This window comes from Ammospiza nelsoni, chromosome 1 (assembly GCF_027579445.1).
Source record: "Ammospiza nelsoni isolate bAmmNel1 chromosome 1, bAmmNel1.pri, whole genome shotgun sequence".
NCBI lineage: Eukaryota > Metazoa > Chordata > Aves > Passeriformes > Passerellidae > Ammospiza > Ammospiza nelsoni.
Window position 1 is genome coordinate 14,526,915 of NC_080633.1, and position 18,713 is coordinate 14,545,627.

Genomic DNA, 18,713 nt, shown 5'->3' on the forward strand with positions numbered 1-18,713 from the left:
TGAACAGTTGAGCACAATGTGAGCAAATAACTTTGTGTTCCACACACCAAAGCCTGATTTTATTTTAAAACAGAGCATAGTAATTGTTCAAGACTTTCAGCTGTCTTCATGTGACAGGCCAGGTGTGCATATGCTCATTCATGTATGGCATTGTGCATTTCCTACATAATTGTCGAGATCATGCCATTTGTAGGATCTGTAACTCCATACTCCAGCATAATAAAAGGAGAGTCTCTGGGGGCATGGGGGAAACTGAAAGAAGTGTATTCCTCTCTTCATAAAAATAAACCTACCTAAGCTCAGTAGGGCTTCCTTAATAAGCATTATTAGGAACTGGCTGATCAGCAATACTACCCACCTACATCTGGCACTGAATTTCCCAAAGATACAGCTTTTTCATTATCTTAGGGGAAAACAACAACAAACCTGTATGCTTACAGGGTAAGTCCTGCTTCTTTAGTGCACTGTTCAATTGTTCAATATATAATATTTTCTGTCAGCTCTCTACACTGCAGAATTGGATGCTATAGATCTAAAAAGTAACCAGAACAACAGAGAAATGTAACAGCTTTCAAATGCAGCCAGTGCCTTACAGAGTAATTCAGTTTTTAATTAATACACAGCAGCAAAGTACAGTTGGAGAAAAACTGACTGCAACTGCATGCACTTCAATCACCATGAAATCCAGAAGAATGCTGGCTGACCGCAGATGAAATCTGATTTCTGAAATAAGGTGTATTAAACAGTTGCTTTCAGAAGTTGGGGGGACAATGACTCCTGATTATAGAAAGAAGCAGCAGAACGCCTGCCGCTTTCCTCCCCGTTCCCTTATGGGGAAGGCAAGAATCAGGCAGAACCCGTGAAAAGTGACAGCTCGTGTGAAGTCTAATCTTGCTGGTTTACCACTGAGGATAGTTTTAATTTCCAACTGCCAATGGCATTTACTGTTCTGTATATAAAATTGCCCTTAGCTGGTATTTTTTGACTGCTGATGAGCTTTATTCAATTACTTCCTGGATACTCCCAGCTCCTGTTGACTGCTGGGGCACTGGGGACAGTGCAGCTGTTAAAAAGGGCTCCTCGAAACATGTAAATGAAGGGATGTGAGTACTGGTTCCTCTGCACTGCTTGAAGTCAACTTCTAGCTAGGTTGGTTACCTGGGAAACAGCTGTCAGCACAGTGGAAAGGAATCTATTTAGTGTGGTGGATAGGTGATGGTTTTCCAAAAAAAACAGAAACAGCAAAAAACCCTCCACTGCTCCATAATTTAGGTTTTTAAGTGTATCATGAAAGAAATAGGAGATAGGGTGTTCTTGTAAAGTTTGTTAAGAATAAATTATTCCCTGAACAAAATAGTCTTGAACTGCAGAAATGTTTAATTACTGGGAAGAGTCTTTTTATAAGGGATTTAAATTTCAGTAGTAGCTCAAATTTTGTTTGTAACAACAATACTAAAAATAGCATTTTTTTACTTGCCGGTTACCTTCAATTAGTATGCTGCAAAGATACCAAAATGGAGAATAGTTTGTCAGGTTGTTGACATTTTTTATCTTCAGGATTCTTCCAATAGCACTAGTCTTTAGATCAGCCCTCCACTGAAGTTAAATATTGTTGAATTTTTCAGATAGTGTTTCCTGCACCTGCAGGTTAAGAATAGCTTTTCCAAAGTGGTGAGAGTTAAGAATTCCTGGCTTATGCACTGTGCTCAGATTCACTGACCCATGTCATATCTCAAAGACAAAAGCAGAAAAGACAGTGAAATGAAAATGCTGGGTGTCTTGGCACCACTTACACATTTCTGATGGCCTAATGATAGCAGCACCATCAAAGCTCAAGTTGTCACCTGTATTGTTGTGCAGTTTCCCTGTCTTTAGAAGGGGTTTCATGCTGCTGTTTTGGTAGAGGATAACCACTTTGAGCTATCAAAAGCATACAAAGTACATGCCTGCCTATCTTCTTTGTTCATAAATTTTTGCTTTAGCTCTTAATGTTTCAATTTGAGGAATACACTCTGAGCATCTCACCACTGATTTGTCTTCCTCATGTGACTAAATGGATTTCCAGACTCTCATTGCAGAGATACTTTCTTAGGTTCCTCTTCTACCCTTTCTCTTCTACCTTACCCTGGTTTCCTTAAGGTTGTCTGAGGATCTAAATACATCTTGTATTGCTACAAGCGAGTGCAGGACACCCTAGGGACAAATTTCCATTGAAAAAGCCATACTCCTGCCTTTTCCTCTGCCCACACCTGGTGTGTCCCTGACTGTGGTAGAGCTCACAGAGGGATCAGGGCACTGATCTTCCTGAAAGCAAGCCCATTTGAAGAAAAGAATTGAAATGAAAAAAGAAATAACATGAATTTTCATTCAGCTCTTTGATTTGGATAACTCTAATTTCATGAGTGCTTTGTGGCTCAAAGGTTGGGACAGGAACACTCTGCTCAGAGAACAGAACTTCAACATCGGTTCAAAGAAAGAGTGAAACACACTGCTGTCATCTTAGCCAGTTTTGAGACTCTTAGCCTAAAAATCATGTGATTATTTTATAGCAATAATCTCCCTGTCACTTAATTTGATTCTGTAGAAACCAACATGTCTGTACCTCCACACATAGTGAAAATCTGATTTTTTTTCAGGACTGTCTGTTGAAAAGCTCCATTTAGTCTAACCACTTAGTCCATCAGCTGGAAGATTATCATCTCAATTATCCATGTATCCTTGTCCAAGATCTAATATTTCTCAAGCTTCCAATATGCTACAAAAATGTATCAAATGCCATTCGTTGGGAACACAACTGCTTCATAATGCTCAGTTTCCATTGCTACCCTTGCTGATCAATATGCTTAAAACCACAATCCTTAGCTTAAGTTAAATATAATTGTCCTATAGGAAAGATAGGAAGGAAAAATATCTTGGAATCTATTTGAAGGCAACTACAGCTAGCTGGGAGCAGATGATGAGAGGAAATGATGCTAGATGAACACAGCTTGTTCCATGAGTTCATCCTTTATGGTTCCAGAAATAAAAGTACTTATCCCAAACACCATGTATATGGTTTTACTTTTGGATCTTTTTTTAAGCAATCTCATGACAGCATTATTGCCTCGAAACAATTAAGACCACCTAAAGGAACCAGGCCTAGGCTGTATCTACTGCTGCAGAAGGAGAAGCCAAATTAAGCACAAGAGGTGTCTTTGAGTAAAATGACACAGCATGAAAAGGTTCCTCCCCAGAAAAGGAAAATTTCACATGGTTATAAGCATATGTTCATGTTAATTAAGGACACATCTAGGGTTTGAAGGCTTGAGAAATTGATATTACTCTGCAGAATATACATGATCACTCTTAAGTATGTTGTGCCTGTAACTGCATATTACTATATGCTCCACACTATACTTAGCAAGTCTGTCTGTCAGAAAGCTCTAATTGCTTTATGTGTGAGAACATTAAGCTGCAATAAATTTATATACACAGCTGTTCCATTACTGTGGAACAAGTTTTATCTCCTAATAAATTGATGTTTCTTTTTAGTGTCAACTCAACCCAAAATTTACACCCAAGAAGATGAACCTTAACCTCACATAATTAGCTCAGTGACACCAGTGGTAATAGAGGGTATACACTGTACATTTCTTAAACATATTGATGGAAAAAAGTTTTGACTTCTGTTAATTGTTTCTTGAAAGCATAATTCTGATTAAGAGCAGCTTTAATTGGAAAAGGGAAAAAGAATCACGACCTTTAAACATGCACTGCAAATATCATGTCTGCATTTACAAGGAATTGCACCATAACAGGGAAAAAACTAAAAGCCTTCTTTAAAATAGAGCATGGGGAAGAAAAGGCATTGTGGGTCTGTGTCGAGTCACATTTAGGTTAATGGAACAGAAGCTTAGACTGCCCTGGACTTTTGATTAATATTTAATTAATCTTCTGTAGAAGACTCTGATTTGAATTAAACTGGGTACTAATAAAGGAACCAATTCACCAAGGAGTTCACATAAATTTGACCTGCCATTATAAGAATTTAAATTAAAATGGCCAAAGTTTTGTTTTCTGCTCATTTTATGCCTGGTCTATATCAAGTGCAAGTAATTTACTAGGAGTGATGTAACTGGAAAAGTGCAACAGGAATTGGTCACTAGTAATAGAGCCACAGCTACAATATGACATGCCATTTGGTTTGTTTTAAGTACCATGAGCTAAAGAGTTGTATTGTTCTCTCAGTACCAGCTTTTACAGCTGGAAAAGAAGCATTTAGCTGTACACAACAAAGGAAAGTATCATTTGATTAAAAAAAAAATGTTTCTGGGAGTTGCTTATACTTTTACATTGTCTTTTAACCAGCGTGGCATTAAAAATGGTGCAGATGAAGTCGATTCCCCAGGTGCTGTGACTTCCTTGACCTCCCTTCCCTTGTGTGTAGGGGTGTAAGTATTGCCTTACTATTGAAGTAAGTATTGCTTACTGTGAAGACAGGGAGGGTTGAACTGTCTCATGAGGGATTCTCCTTTTTATCAGTCATGATGGATTGTAAAAAGCATCTATACAAATTCAATATAAGAAAAATGAGTTTGTAGTTAGCTCACTCACAGTTTTTTCTGCCAGCTCTTTTCATAGTCAGGGTAGATGCCATCACCATCTTGCGTGCTAGTCAGCTCCTGACCTAGTGAGCGACTTTGATGTGACCCTCTCCATTAGTTTGGATGACACCTAAATACCACAGAATTTCTTCAAGTCTCATTACTAAGTTCTCATTCAGATACTCTGACTTCAGCAGCCTGCTCTAATATCTAATTCATCTGGTTTTTGGTGTCTCCAGGGTAGTCCTGTGTAGCTTGGCTCCTTTTGCAGTCAGTCAGTCACTGAGCTGAGCCCTCGCTGCATGCATTTGTTCTGGGGAAAAGGAACATTTCACTAATGTGTGTGTGCCTCCATTGTGCAAGAGCAAATCTGTTCTTAAACTGTGAAATCTTTGGCCAAGGGCTGGTTGTAGGCAGTCTGTGCAGTGTCTGCTGCAGATAGGGGTCCTGCTATTTGAGTAATGCTTAATGATGCAGAAATCTGGCAAAAAAAACAAAAAAAAGTAAATTGCAAAAGTGCAGCAAAGTCAGATCTTTGTGGGTGCTGCTTACTAAGGATATTTGTCATTCTTTCCTTACATAGACTCTAATTCCTGGTTTTGGTTTCCCTGGAAAGCAAATTACTGTGTGGCTCAAATAGGAAAATTCGTGGGAACTGAAATTAATCTGAGCTAGCAGCATAGCAACAAAAACTGTTCTCTGGAAGCTATGTCTTGCATTAATTTTTTTGAAAATTCCAATAGATACTCATGGAGCTTCTCTTACCATTTTTATGGGAGAAGTAATTTGTAAAGAAGGCTGGAGCTTACATAAGTGATGTACAATGTCTGATACTGCTCTGGTACTGCTTCTCTCTTTACAGGATCATGGCAGTCACATATGTTAAAAAATAGTGTGACCTGTTACAATATAACCCTTGAATTACAAAGTCAGTACTACATTATGAGCTTATTTCCAAGATTGATCTTAAATATCAGTGCATTTTTGTGCTGATGTTTCATTAGTCTGTCATTTAACAGCTCATTGCATTAATAACCCTCATTTTATTGAAAAAAAAATTTAAGATATTAATTGCAATTCTTATTTTTTAAGATAATTGAAGAAGCTGCACTGAGTTTTAAAATTGAGGTAGAAAAAAATGTAGTAGAAAAAACGGTTTTAATACCTTTTTAAAATAAATGTATTTCTTAAAATTGACATAGTCTTGTATATGTGCCTCTCAGACATTTCAGCCTACTAGGATTTTGCCTAGTGAAGAATGGTCAAAGCCAGTGGAAACAAGTCTATAATTTGCATTAAATGGAACTGGCTGTTATGGTAATAGATACAGTTACTAGCTTATAATATTTTATCTTGTCTTCTGAGAGCACAAAGGAGCATTTTGTAGGTATGTGTCAAATTCTTCAGGTCAGTTGAGTTCATAGTCATGTAGGCTCACAGTTCTGTAGTCTAATTTTCATCTGCTGGCAGAAGTTCTCCTTTGCTGGAAATACCCAAAGGAAACTCTAAAAAATATGTGGAGAGTGGTGGAATGTCAGGGTACAACTTAGCCTTCTGTAACTTCTTTAATTATACATTTTCTGGTGTTGTAACAATTAATTCCTTCTATTGGAGAGTGGTTGCATATGAACTATAGGTGGCCTGATTAGCTCTTTCCATGGAATATAAATTGTTGCCAACAGTTGTTTGAAAAATTCTGTTTTTATCTCACTGCAAGTGTGTCATCCCATCAATGCCTTCAGAGTCTCAATCCTGAAAAAGAGAGCAAGGAAGGAAAATATCTTAAATAATGAGTTGCAATGGCAATTTTTTTTTGTTTTGGGGGGTTGCTTTTCATAGATATTTGTTTACTGTATAGATCAATTCTTAGTGTGTCCTTTGACAAGTGCAGTCCATTAAGTGCTTTATTCATGAACTGGGATCAAGGGATTGTCTCAGCTCTAGCCTGCTCTCTGAAATAAGATAATACAAGCAATTTCTGTTAAGTATTATGGTTTAGGAGAGTGCAGGGAAAAGAAAAAGTTCTTTAATCTCTTTGATCAGATTTGAATGGCAGTAAAATCTTATGCATTAATGCTTAAAATTTGAGATTTTATCAGCAATCATTTTAGTAAGTAGAACTTGAGCTGCTGTGCTGAATAAATATACTTCTCAGTACATGTAATGTGTTGATTTCCCTGGAGTTGCTCTGTAATTCGTTGTAGAGAAAGAATGAAGAAATAGTAAATAATAAAAAGAAGAAACTGAGTGATATAGCTGTAAATGGACATGTTCCAGTTGGTATGATGTGCATCTTTCTGGCAGCCAGGGATAGCTTACCAGGTAATTTCTACAGCAAATTGTTTCAGAATTAATCCCTGAATTTCATACTGGTAACAAGAAGCTTAGAGCTGAAATTATTCCTTATTTCTTGCCCCCAAACCTTGGTTAGATCTTCACATGTCCATAAATTCTGAAAGCTCTGTTGGATTCAGTGGGTCTAGATGGGTTTGCACTAGCTAAAGCTGTAGCCCAGAGATGCATTTTAGAGCTCTGTACAGGAACTGGCTTTGCTGTTCTTTAGTTAGAATCACATATGTAGCAATTTCCATTTCAGCAAAGCTCACGAATTAGAAGTCTCACTTTTTTAATAGCGTTCATGAAATATTTCTGGTTCCCACAGCGGGCCCGTGAAGCGAGTGCGCGTCAGACGCTCAGCGGCAGCAGAAGGTTCTGGTTTGTGCTGCTGGGCCTCCTGCCTCCAGTGTCTGAAATAGAATTACAGCACAATTTATTACATTTATTATCCTGCTGTAGAAGAAAAGGCATTTTCATGTTTTATGATCTGAGGGCCTGTGCTGTGTGACTAGCCTGTTACATTTTGGGATCTCTGGCTGGTGCAAGTTTGAGCAGCAGTAGTGTGTGCTACACAGTCATGTTTGATATCTGCAAAACTTTTTTTTTTGGCAGTTGCCACTTGGACTGAAATCTTTCTGATTAAAGATGTCAGAAAAAAGCAGTATCTTAGAAATCCAGCTAGGTAATGATGACAAAATAAAGTGATATCAGTTTGGATATATTTTTAACAGGATGTCAAAACACATTGTCATCAAAATCCCCAGAGACACCATTATGGTGTCAAAATGAAACGTTATCAACCTAAGACTACAAGAATAACAACGAGAAATAATACTATTTTAACTTTGTAATGTACTGCCAATATCATGCAAAATAATTTTGATGTTCTAAGTGGAATTACTTAGTATGTATGTTTCATTTCTTCCTGTTTACTAAAAAGCATGTGGCAATTATGTTACCCAAGAAAATGTTATAACATTTGCATAGCATTTACTGAAGTAATGTAAAAGTTAAGATACAAATTAGTCACACTGATGAGACGTTGACCACAAAAACTGTTGTGTTGCAGTCCTTGGCTTATCTCAGGCATGCCTATACACTTCTATATGCTTCAGAAACTAAGAAATTTAAGGCTTTTTGGTTTTTTCCATAAAAGAGAATTACAAACAATAGCATCGTGTTCTGTGTAAAGAGCCCTTAAAATTATACTGAAGTAAATGAGATCTGTTTATTGTATGAACGTTATACAAGGCTTTATAAAAGGCTTTTGCCCATATGTGGTTATGTGAATGCAAACACAGAGAGGCTGAGCAACTTGATTTTGTTCTAATGAGGGTTTCTGCCAAAATATTAAAGTGTTTTACTGCTATGCCAGTTGACCATCACCTCCTACCAGGCATTCCTAGTACCAGATTTCTTAGGATGATTCATTTTCCACCTACCTTAGGCACAATTTAACATCTAGAGTGGATTCATCTGCCCTAATATAATTGTCTGAAACTATCTTGAGCTTGTCCCTCTACTCTTCTTTGTCAGTGAAAAAAGTAATGAGCTCTTGAGAGTAATAGTTGCTTCCAAAGACAAGTACTGTGATTGCCCTCTGGGATAACTTATTTCTCTGTATTTCCCAGAGAAAGGGTCCAGCTGACTAGTTTGAATTACATTCTTGCCTTTTAAATGATTGCAGTTGGTTGCAAAAAATTGCATCTTACCTTCTCCTGGTAAATAATTTAGCTTTACTGTAACCTTTATCAGGCTAGTTGTCTTGGCAAAATATGGAAGTTACAAGTAAATGTTGTATTTTGTCTGAAGTATGAGAGATATATGCTTTTGGGTTTCTGAAATCTGCACTTGGGTTAAGACTAAACAGCCAATGGCAGGAAATATTAGAATTCAGGGTTTCTAACCCAGCGTTTCAAAGCATAGCAAGACCCTCAGCAATTACTGGGCATCCTGCAAAATGCATAAGAAAAAGAATTCCTGAGGAAAAGGCATATTTAGCATTTCCAAGAGGAAAAATAAGTGAAATAACTTGAAAATATCTTAAGTAGTAAAAGTTGAGTTCCACCTAACTCACTAAATAACCAAGCAAGTTTTTGAATAAAAGGCAATTGCTGGTTTTTTCTGTCCTTATCTGGAGATGATTATTTTTTTAATACAACTGTAATTTCACAGCAATTTATAGTTTTAAAGTCAATCAAGACAGTGTGGTGATAAACCATGATTAAAACATCTATTTACTAAAATATTCATCTTTAAAGTAAAATGCTGAAAGGATTTATCCAGAAATCATTTGTTTTGCAAGGTATAATTCTGAGATTTGTTTCTACTCTCCATATGCATATAATTAATTTTAAAATCTTATTTAGTTTTTATGCTAATCAGTGTAAATCTTAGTGATAAACTTCATAAGAAGGCAACAGTCGGGTGAATTTAGGCATCAATTCAAGTAATCAATCTTAGCTTTGATTTTATTTTTTTCTTGGTTGATTCATATTGTGTGCACAGGCACTGAATGATGAAATGCTTAACAGTAACTTCTGATTTAAAGTTTAATTTACAGATTGCAACTTATCTAGTTTGAAAAATAAAACAATGATCCCATAATTTTCTGTGTTTTATATAGTTTCTGATCTACTCCTACCAAAGGGAGTCTCCCCAACTTTCACATAGATTTGGTATCCTAAGGCCAAGTCATTTGTGTTTGTTTTTAATGAAAAATTTCTCATTCTGTAGTTTGAAATTAGCCTATAGTTAAAGTAAGATATAATGTAAAATCACTCAAAATATTATTTGAAGATTTATAATGCAATAGCCCCTCTGTCAAAGTACAGAAAAAATTATCCTATAATTATGTAAAAGGCTGGTAAGGACAGGGAAAGACATGTGAACTTGGTGTAATGCATCATCTTTTTTAATGTTCAGGCTTTTTAAAGAGATGTCTTAGTCCATAGGTCAGTGTTTGTCTAGCAATGTATTGCTTAATACTGTAGTTTAAGGAGTACTTTAAAACAAGATGTCATTTTTATTAAGGGCAAGTGTTCACAAGAGTCAAAAACATTCTATTTTGTTTTGTTAGTTGCAACACCCTGGTACTTATTCACTAAGTGTTTTCTCTAATTAAAGAGAAATAAGCAACATAATATATATTTTTGAGTTTCCAGTATAACTTATGTCAATGCATTAAGCAAGGTCTAAATACTTTTAAAGTGAACTTTTGCATTGAAGCAGAGCTAAATTTCACCACTTACACTATATTTTTTAATGATGCATTATTTAAATAAACCTTTTTTTCCAAATCTGTTTTCAAATTTGGAACTTTTGAATAATTTGAATATCACTCTTGGTTTGTCGTTCAAATGGTGCAATCAGGACATTTTTTTTCTATTTTTTAGTGTTGCCAGACCCAGCATTGTTGGGAAGCAGATTTTAGAGCGCGGTGTCAGCACGGAGCAGGAGCTGAGTGGGGTGAGATGAGTGGAGGCGGCTGCGCTCTCCCCACGTCACTGCATTCACACCTCACAGGTGGTGCTGGCCACGGACAGATGTTCCTTTTTGCAAATCCTGCTGTGCTTTAACAAGTGACTGCTCCCTGGCTGCTTCTGCTGCCCCTCTGCTGAAGGGTTCTGCCCCCTGTCTCATCCTGAGAGATCAGAGGGAGCTCTCCCTAAAGAGCTTCTAGCAAAGCAGCTGGATTAGCGTAAATGGAAACAAAGGCTGCCATGGCCTGGAGCCTGCTAGGGATCTTGTGGATGATCCCTTCTGCTGGCACAGGAGTGGCCAGCTGGGTCCAGGAGGGGATTTCTTCTCTGTGGTCTTTGTTAAATGTCTTTGTCTTGCTGTGCCAGGCAGCTCTCACGTTGGCACAGGATAGCCTCTGCTGTCTAATTGTGGGTGTTCATCAGACTTAGCAGCACTGGAGCCATCACTGTCTGTTCCAATTAGGACAGGAAGATTCTTAGGTCAGAGCCCATTTCTCACCACCTGACTTTGAAGTAATTTGGTATTTCATTTGGAATCAAAACTGCAAATTTCTCCCTTGCTTGATCGCTAGTATTTTTTTAGTTTTCTTTTTTTCATGATTTATTAAATATTTCCCTGTGTATTTCTGCTATTTCTTTAACATACTCATAAGAAATTCACAATGAGATGTCTTGTATTTACTTTTAGGTTTTGTGGCATTCTCTTTTTTCTTTTCCTTTTTGTTTTGTTTTTTTTTCCTAACTCAGAAAGTGCAATACCCTATGAGAACAGCTGTAACAAGTTGTATGTGGCTGAAAATTGGCTTGGCTTCAATCTGCAAAATCTAACAGCTCTAAAGAAAGGCTTAGACTGTGTGATAACCCAGTAGCTGAGTGTCTGTTTTCAGATGTTTATAGCAAGGTCCTAAAATCTCTGCTTTTCCTTTTAGTAGAAGAATTCCACTGAAAAGTAAGACTGGATTTCAGTCTCCGGTGTGCAGGCTCTGACAGGCTAATAAGGAAGAGTGATGGTGGCAATAAAAAGGGTCTTGGGTGCATTCTTCGTATTTCACTGGTTGTAAAATGATGGCCCTGCTACAGAAGGGCCACAGAGGGACTCAAAGTGAAATCTAGTCTGGAAAGTTTGGAGAGACTGTTGTGGTGAAGTGACCTCCCCATCAGCCCCACCTCTCCACGTTGTTTATGGCCATCACATCCAAAGCAAGTGCTGGATTTCAAGCATTTGAGGTTACTTACCTTTTCAACCTGGAGAAGAGAGGTGTATCTTTTTAATTTTTAATTATTTCCTCTGTTGAAACTGTGTAAAATGCTCATCAAAACACAATGTCAAAACTTGGAAATTAATTTTTTTCACTGAAGAAGAAAGTGAGTGCATTGGAGACTTATGTACTTCATAGTATTGCAGTTGATGAGCTTCCACTGTGAAGGTAAACTGGATTGACACTAAAATTCCCAATGAGCTGATTTCACATGCATACATATTGACATAAATCCTGAAGTTTAAATCCTGTTTTGATGGAATTACTATGCTGAAGTGTGTAGGTATGTGTAAAGGTAACATGCTATATCTTGCCTGTCACATTAAGCCGATCCCTGAATTTAGCTGCCTTTAAAATCTCCTGACTTTAAAGGGTATATAATGCTCAGTGTTCTTTTAGCAAATACAAAATGGCAAAAGAGGATGAGTTTTATAACTGGGTGAACAGTAGGAATAAGCCAAAACTGAAAGAGATCTGGGGGAAAAAGTTCTGGTAGAATGTATACCCTTCAGCATGCAAGAAGCTGCCCTTGTTAGAAACTAACTTTGCATGCATAATTAATTTGAGCTGCACATTTTGTTTCTTACAACTAGAAGAGGAATTTAATTCAGGTGTTTGGTGAACATATGGGGGATTTACTGTGAATTTATAACCTGTGGTTTGAGTGTAAAAGCCCAAGATACTAGCTGATTAAACTTAATGAAGCTTGTGCAGAGAAACTATTTTTATTTGCAGTTTTGTAATTCATACATTTTTTTTGTTTTTAACACCTCTCCTCTACCTTTTTATGCCTTATTCCCAATAAATTCTTTGACAGTTTAGAAAAACAAAATTAGTGTGGAATAGGGCTTTTTATGCCCTTTTCCAGGTTACAACCACGGTACATTTGTAGTCTAACAAATTTGATCTCTTGCCCAGCTAATTTTTTTTCTCGGATGACTATAGCAATTCTGTAATCATGTAACAGCTCTTTTATATGGCACTGTCCACGGCTGCTCCTGTTTGTGCACCATGTCTGGATGGGTTAATATCCATGTGTTCCTGAAAAATGTGATGTCTCAGGAAAGGACCCTATGTAGGGCACAATGGAAGGAGAGGACCAGCCAAATCGGTTACTCTAACTTAAGCCTGAGGAGTGGCATTTAGATGTCAAAAAATAAACCACAGAACAAAATAGGAGAAGACCAACCTGCTCTGGCAAGCTGGTGGCAGGAAGGAGAGAGTACAAACTGTGCTGCTGCTCAGCCCTCATCGCCTGCGCTCTGTGGGCACAGTCATCTGTGTCACTGATGATTAACAAATCTGCTTCAAGTGAGCAAACCAGCCGGCTGTGCATTGGGACGTGCTGGTAACTTCAAGGCTGGTAAAGGGCACACTTTCATTTTATTTTATGTCCATGACTTTTTGAAATAACCTGACAGTTTCTGCTTATTCACCCTCAAGGGCCATCTGAAACAGACAAATCCATCTGCTTGGGGTTAAACGCTGTGGAGAGAGGGTGCTCGAGTTCCAGTAAATGTAGCTGAAGTTTTTATATTAGATTATCACCACTCTACTTTCTGTTGGGCTGTTTCATCCTGCTTAAGTGATGAAGAAAAGGGCCAGTTTTGTAGGCATTCAGTTAGTCCTATACTTTGGTGAGGATGTGTGCCACCAACCATGGTGTTGCCACATTGTCAATCTTCAATGTGATGGAAATAAATTTGTTTCTTGCTTTTCTCTGTGTGTAAACAGAGGTAGATACAAATTCAGACCTTAATTTTTAATATGACACAGGTAATCTGTTCAAATGAAAAGAAATTTGTATCATACAAATGGGAGATAGTTATTTGCCAGCTTGAAGCAGATAAGAACCCATCTGTGTTTTATTGCTGCTATCCATAGATCTAAGCAGCTGCTCAGGCCGGCGAGGCCCTGGCAGCTCAACTGTGTGATAGAAGATTTCAAGGTGTAAAGAACACTGTTTGTTTACTAACCTTTTGGTTATTCCAGTCAAGTTGCAACTGCCTGGTGGTGTTGTTAAGACCCTTTTCCATGATTTTTCAGGCCAATGAATTTTTTTCCAAAGCTTCAGTCATCCCTGTTCAGTGGCATGTTTGTATCTACTTTATCACACTGAAAATCTGACTGTTTTGAAAGGAATACAGCTCTGCACATCAGTGCATGACATCACACTGAGACATTGCTTAATGATCTGAGACCTTGATGGCCATTGCTGCAACTGCTTGTTCCTGGAAATATATGACAGCCCTGGCCTATCTGAGTCTTGCTTACCATTGCATTTTTAGTCTGTGCTGCTGGTGGTGTGTTTTGAAGCAGCACTCAAAAAAAAACAACTGATTGTGAAATGTGCCATCTGCAGATGGAAGGCAATGGGGTGCCAAGTAGAGCTGTGATAGAAGAAAGCACAGATGCTTTGCAACCCGAGTAAACTTTGGCCCTAAAAGCCTTTCCTTGAATTTTATTTATTTTAAGAACAGTTAACATTGAGAGCACTTTGATAGAAGAACATCACTGGTATCTGATGCTAGGAGGTGCTAATTGTCTTCTGTAAATGCACAGCCATCCTGTTATTAAGTAGGCATAAGGGAAGGCTGTCTGGGCAAGCTGTGGTTACTGTAGAGAGCTGTAATTCCAGTTTTGCTAAAAATTTTAAAGCTAGCATAGGTTAAATCTTCAATAAATATTGGATGTATTTCAAGGTAAACTCCTTCCTTCCTGCTAGTAGTCCTCAATTCTTTGAGGTGGATCTGCCTTCAGATCTTCAGTGCATTTGAATGAAGGGCTCAAACAAAACATGGTACATTTAATTGAACTTTTGAGGACTTTCCCCATACACCCACAATGGGAATTTAAGTAGCAAGAACACCTGCAGCCTGCAGCCTAGTAGCCTATTGATATGACCCTATCTTTCTTGGGTCAATTCATCCAATAAGTCAAAATTTATTTTGCTTTAGACTGGCTAAGGACACTTCACATGGGATATAATTTGTTTAGCTCTGCCCCAAGGGATAATTATGTGACTTGCATCAAGATTTTTAGATAAAGCAGAGCATCTTGGGATCTGAAAAGGAATAAAGTTAGATTTGCACTGTTGACTCCAAAATTTTATTGGTGACAGTTTTCAGTGATTATGATTTTCACATTTTCCTCCTTCTAGAAGTACTAATTGTGAGTTGAATGAGATACCAAGTGGGTGTACCAAGTGTTCCCTGAGTGCAGAGGGAGTGCAGTGGGAGACATAAAAACCAACAAAAAAAGCACTGATGATAAGAGTAACTGAATGAAGAAAATCAGAAAAAAACAGAGGTGACAGCATGACAGGCCAGGACAGAGATGTGCAAGCCCTCAGCGGTGAGAAGATTAAGGCAGCTGTAATTTTACCTAGAGAATCAGAACAAGTTTGAAATGAAAATGGAAACCAAAGGAGGTGAATCGAAGATATAGTCTAAGCCCTCAAATAATCTTTTAAGAAATGTATCTTAGTGCCTCCTTAGCTGTCTGCCTTTTCCTCTTCTAAATAAAAATATTTAATTTTTTTAGTATTATTAACCCACTGACTTATCTCACTTTATGTTTCTTAGAGACTTTTTGAGCTCAAAGAAATTTGAGGAGATACAGAAATGCCTTTTTTTCTAATTTTGCTCTTTTTTCTTCTGTGAAATAGTTCTTTTTATAATTCACTTTTGCAATTTTCTAAATCTGAGTCATGTCCCTTGCTTTTCAGATAAAATAGAAATATTATGTTAAAAGATTTATCTTCTCTGCCATTATCAAACCTTTAATAAGTTTGAATAACTTTTCTTAAATCAGCATGACTTCTTTTTTCTTTTCACTTTTTTGTAAAGGTTTCTTTGGCATTAAAATAAGTCCTTAGGTCTGGAGAGAAGTTGATCATAAATCCCAGGATCCTCCTTGTCCTTTGTTACTCCTCTCTGCAGTGTCTGCAGGGTGTCAAGTTCATGCATTTGCTGTTTGGGAAAAGACACATTTTGGCTTCATGTCATGGACACCATGAATTTATTTTCTTGCTGTTCCTCTGATAAGGTAGTTGTTTTAATGAATAAATATCACAAAATGTGCAGAAGCCCTCAGGTCCATAAGAACCCTTCCAGCAGCCCATTCTGGGGCTGGTGCAGTGTACCCTGATAGTGCACAAGGTTTAGTGCAGTACTTTGGAGTTCACCTTCTGTCTGCCATTGGGTAAACTGCTTCAGTGTCACTTCTGCACTGTGCTCCCTAAAATCTGAAAAAGCCTTGGTTATGGAACCCTGATGGTTTACCCATCATCTTGAGTACCACAAGGTGTCTATGGATGGCATTTTTTCTAGTAATTTTTGCACAGAAATTCAATGGCTTTTCTCTTTCAAACATGTTCTTATGCCTGAGATTTCAGTATTTACTATATTTTTGCTTTTTAAGTGCAATTTATCATATAGGAAACACCTGTCTGTGGAAAGCAGTGGGCTACTTGTTTGTTGGATTAACAATAACAGTTTTAAAAATCAACAGACCATTTAACAGACCATTTAAAAGTGTCTTGTCTTATATTGGATTGTGATTAATCCCTTTAAAATGTGAAGTGTATAGCAATGCATGGGAAAAAAACAAGTGGTTGTATAGTAAAGCTAGGCAGAATTTGACAATAAGGAATAAATTTACATAAAATAAAACTGTAAATGGAGATAAGCTGTTTCACAAAATGAAGTTGAATTAAGGAAATAAAATTAGCAACACACCTACAATGAAGTGGAAATCTTGAAAATAACAGTATTTCATTTCCACCTGTTCTAAATTAAGCTTTCTTTTAACTGTACTTTTCAAAATGGTAATTTGCACATAGAAATTGACTTACTCTACAGATAAAGCATTTCCTAAAGCTCCCATTTGGGTTTTAAAAAAGCATGAAAGAAAACACTTCTCTATATTCCTTCCTTTTCTTTGCCTTTGGTTTCAAATAAATTTTAAAAATAAATCAACCCAAACCACTTCAAAAATTAGCCTTTGCCAGAACCATACTAATTTTTCTGTCTGGCCAACCAAGCACTGATAAACTCTATTTATTGGCTCTGAAAAGAGTGGGAGGTAATGTCTCAAACATCTACAACCTCCAATCCCCTGCACCTACCAGTCCCAAAAGACATGGAAAACAGTCACAAATGGGGTCTAGAATTGTCTCTTTTCATACGAAATGAGATACAGGATATAAATTCACTGTGTTTTATTGTACCCTGTGTCTAAGAAAGGAAATCTATGGAATTGCTTTCCATTGTCTCCCTGCAGATTTCTCTTTTGAAACAAAGTAATAGATGCCCATTCCTCATCAGCTCTTTTGAAATAAACAATGAAATGCAGGGCACAAGAAGCCCACAAGAATAGATGAAAATGCTTCTGGTTAGTCTTGATATAGCATATTTGTTTGTCAGGCTTTCTGTGGCTCCCACATTAACGTGTTTGAAAGAGCGGGGTTGTAGGGTCAGGTGGGAGCTGCACAGCTGGAAAAATGTCAACAAGATTAATAAATACCCACTTAGCCCCTTCTCCATGAAATAAGCCATTCCTGTGCATATTTCATTCCATGCACATGGTTTCATGTACACCTGCACCGTGGAGTGTGGATTTCTGGGTATTGTGGAAAAATTGATGGTTTTGAAGGATTGAAGGTCCTGGGTGTGCTGGTTTGTATCAGTACCTCTGGGACTGGGCCCTCCCCAGCCACCAGTGTCTGTGGGGCCAAGTGAAGCCAGCTCTCATCTGCTGCCCAGATCCATTCCTGCCTATGGCCCTGTCAAATGGATGGCTTTTTAGTGGCCCCCAAGCCTTTTAATGCTTTCAGACTGATCAATTTAAAAGACTTGTTAAAAACAGAACTAAGGGATGACAGGCTCTTATTGATTGGGGAAAATAACCAAATTTTACATAGGTAGAGCCTCCAGACACTGTAATTAATTTGATGTGAATAAAGATCAGATAGTACTACAGTTTATTGATCGGGGAAAAGTATCTTTCTTGTTTATTCAGTAGCAGAGATCATTAGGACTTTTAATTTCCCTTTATGTTAAGTCTGACACTACTATATCTATTCTTCTTCATTCTCCAGGAGTGACATATACTGAAAAGGTGCCAACAGCTTATGATAATTTTTAGGAATATTCTTATTTTTCTTGTCCTTGCAACATCTGAAATTTCTTTATTAGACAAACAGCATTAATAATCTTTTAAAAAAAACTAAAGATCTTTGGACAAAATGCTTGTAAATTATTTTTACACCCAGTCACAGGTGGCAGTTCCCAAGTATATTGATCATTTCCACCCTTCCTGTTTCAGCAACAGATCGACCCCCAACAACCACGACCGGATACAGCGCCTGCGCCAGGAGTTCCAGCAGGCCAAGCAGGACGAGGACGTGGAGGACAGGAGACGCACGTACAGCTTCGAGCAGCCCTGGGTGAGTGTGCAGGGCCTGCCGCAGCTGGGACACCCGGCTCACTCCTGCTCCTCCTGGGTGGGTTGGGAGCACGCCAGAAGGGAGGCAGGGTGCTCTGCCTCCATGCTTCTGCCCTTGCTGTGATCCCCAGCTTTGGTTCATTGATGTTTACTTCAGTTCTAAACTTCTTCAGCCATCTGTCATGGGTGCAGACAGCATTATTTGCTCCGTGGTTAGACCCTTGACTCTGGGAGTTACTGCTTGGATTAGTATCAAAGGCAGTACCTATTGGTCTGAAAGTTTCAAGGAAAACCAGAATAAAATACATACTAGCAATAAATAATGGAAGATGTAACCTTGTAAATGCTATTTTCTCTGAAGCAATATCACTGTATTTAGTTATTTTCATAAAGGCAGAACTATGTCTTTTCACAGTAAAAGAGAGATGAGCCTCCTTTACAGTAGCACCACTCTGACACTTACATTAGCTGAGACAGTTCTGTATTGAGATATATGTCCTAATTGATCTTTTAAATCCTATTCAACTGATCCAGTAATGTGATACAATTATTTAAATACTTGTGCTTATCTTGATTAACATAATTGAATGAATTAGTGCTGCTTT

General features: G+C 37.8%; 1 protein-coding gene across 12 annotated transcripts in view; it reads left to right on the plus strand.

Moving 5' to 3' along the window:
• PARD3 (par-3 family cell polarity regulator) overlaps window positions 1–18,713 on the plus strand; it is a 444,327-nt gene that overhangs the window by 411,343 nt on the left and 14,271 nt on the right. For all 12 annotated transcript variants that reach the window (XR_009420516.1, XM_059493593.1, XM_059493627.1 and 9 more), the window contains one exon: window positions 17,989–18,109. Coding sequence is in view for 11 of the 12 variants with exons in the window: in XM_059493593.1 (XP_059349576.1) it covers window positions 17,989–18,109 (121 nt within the window). In the remaining variant the exon portion in view is untranslated. Of the gene's footprint in view, window positions 1–17,988; window positions 18,110–18,713 lie in introns of those variants that run through there.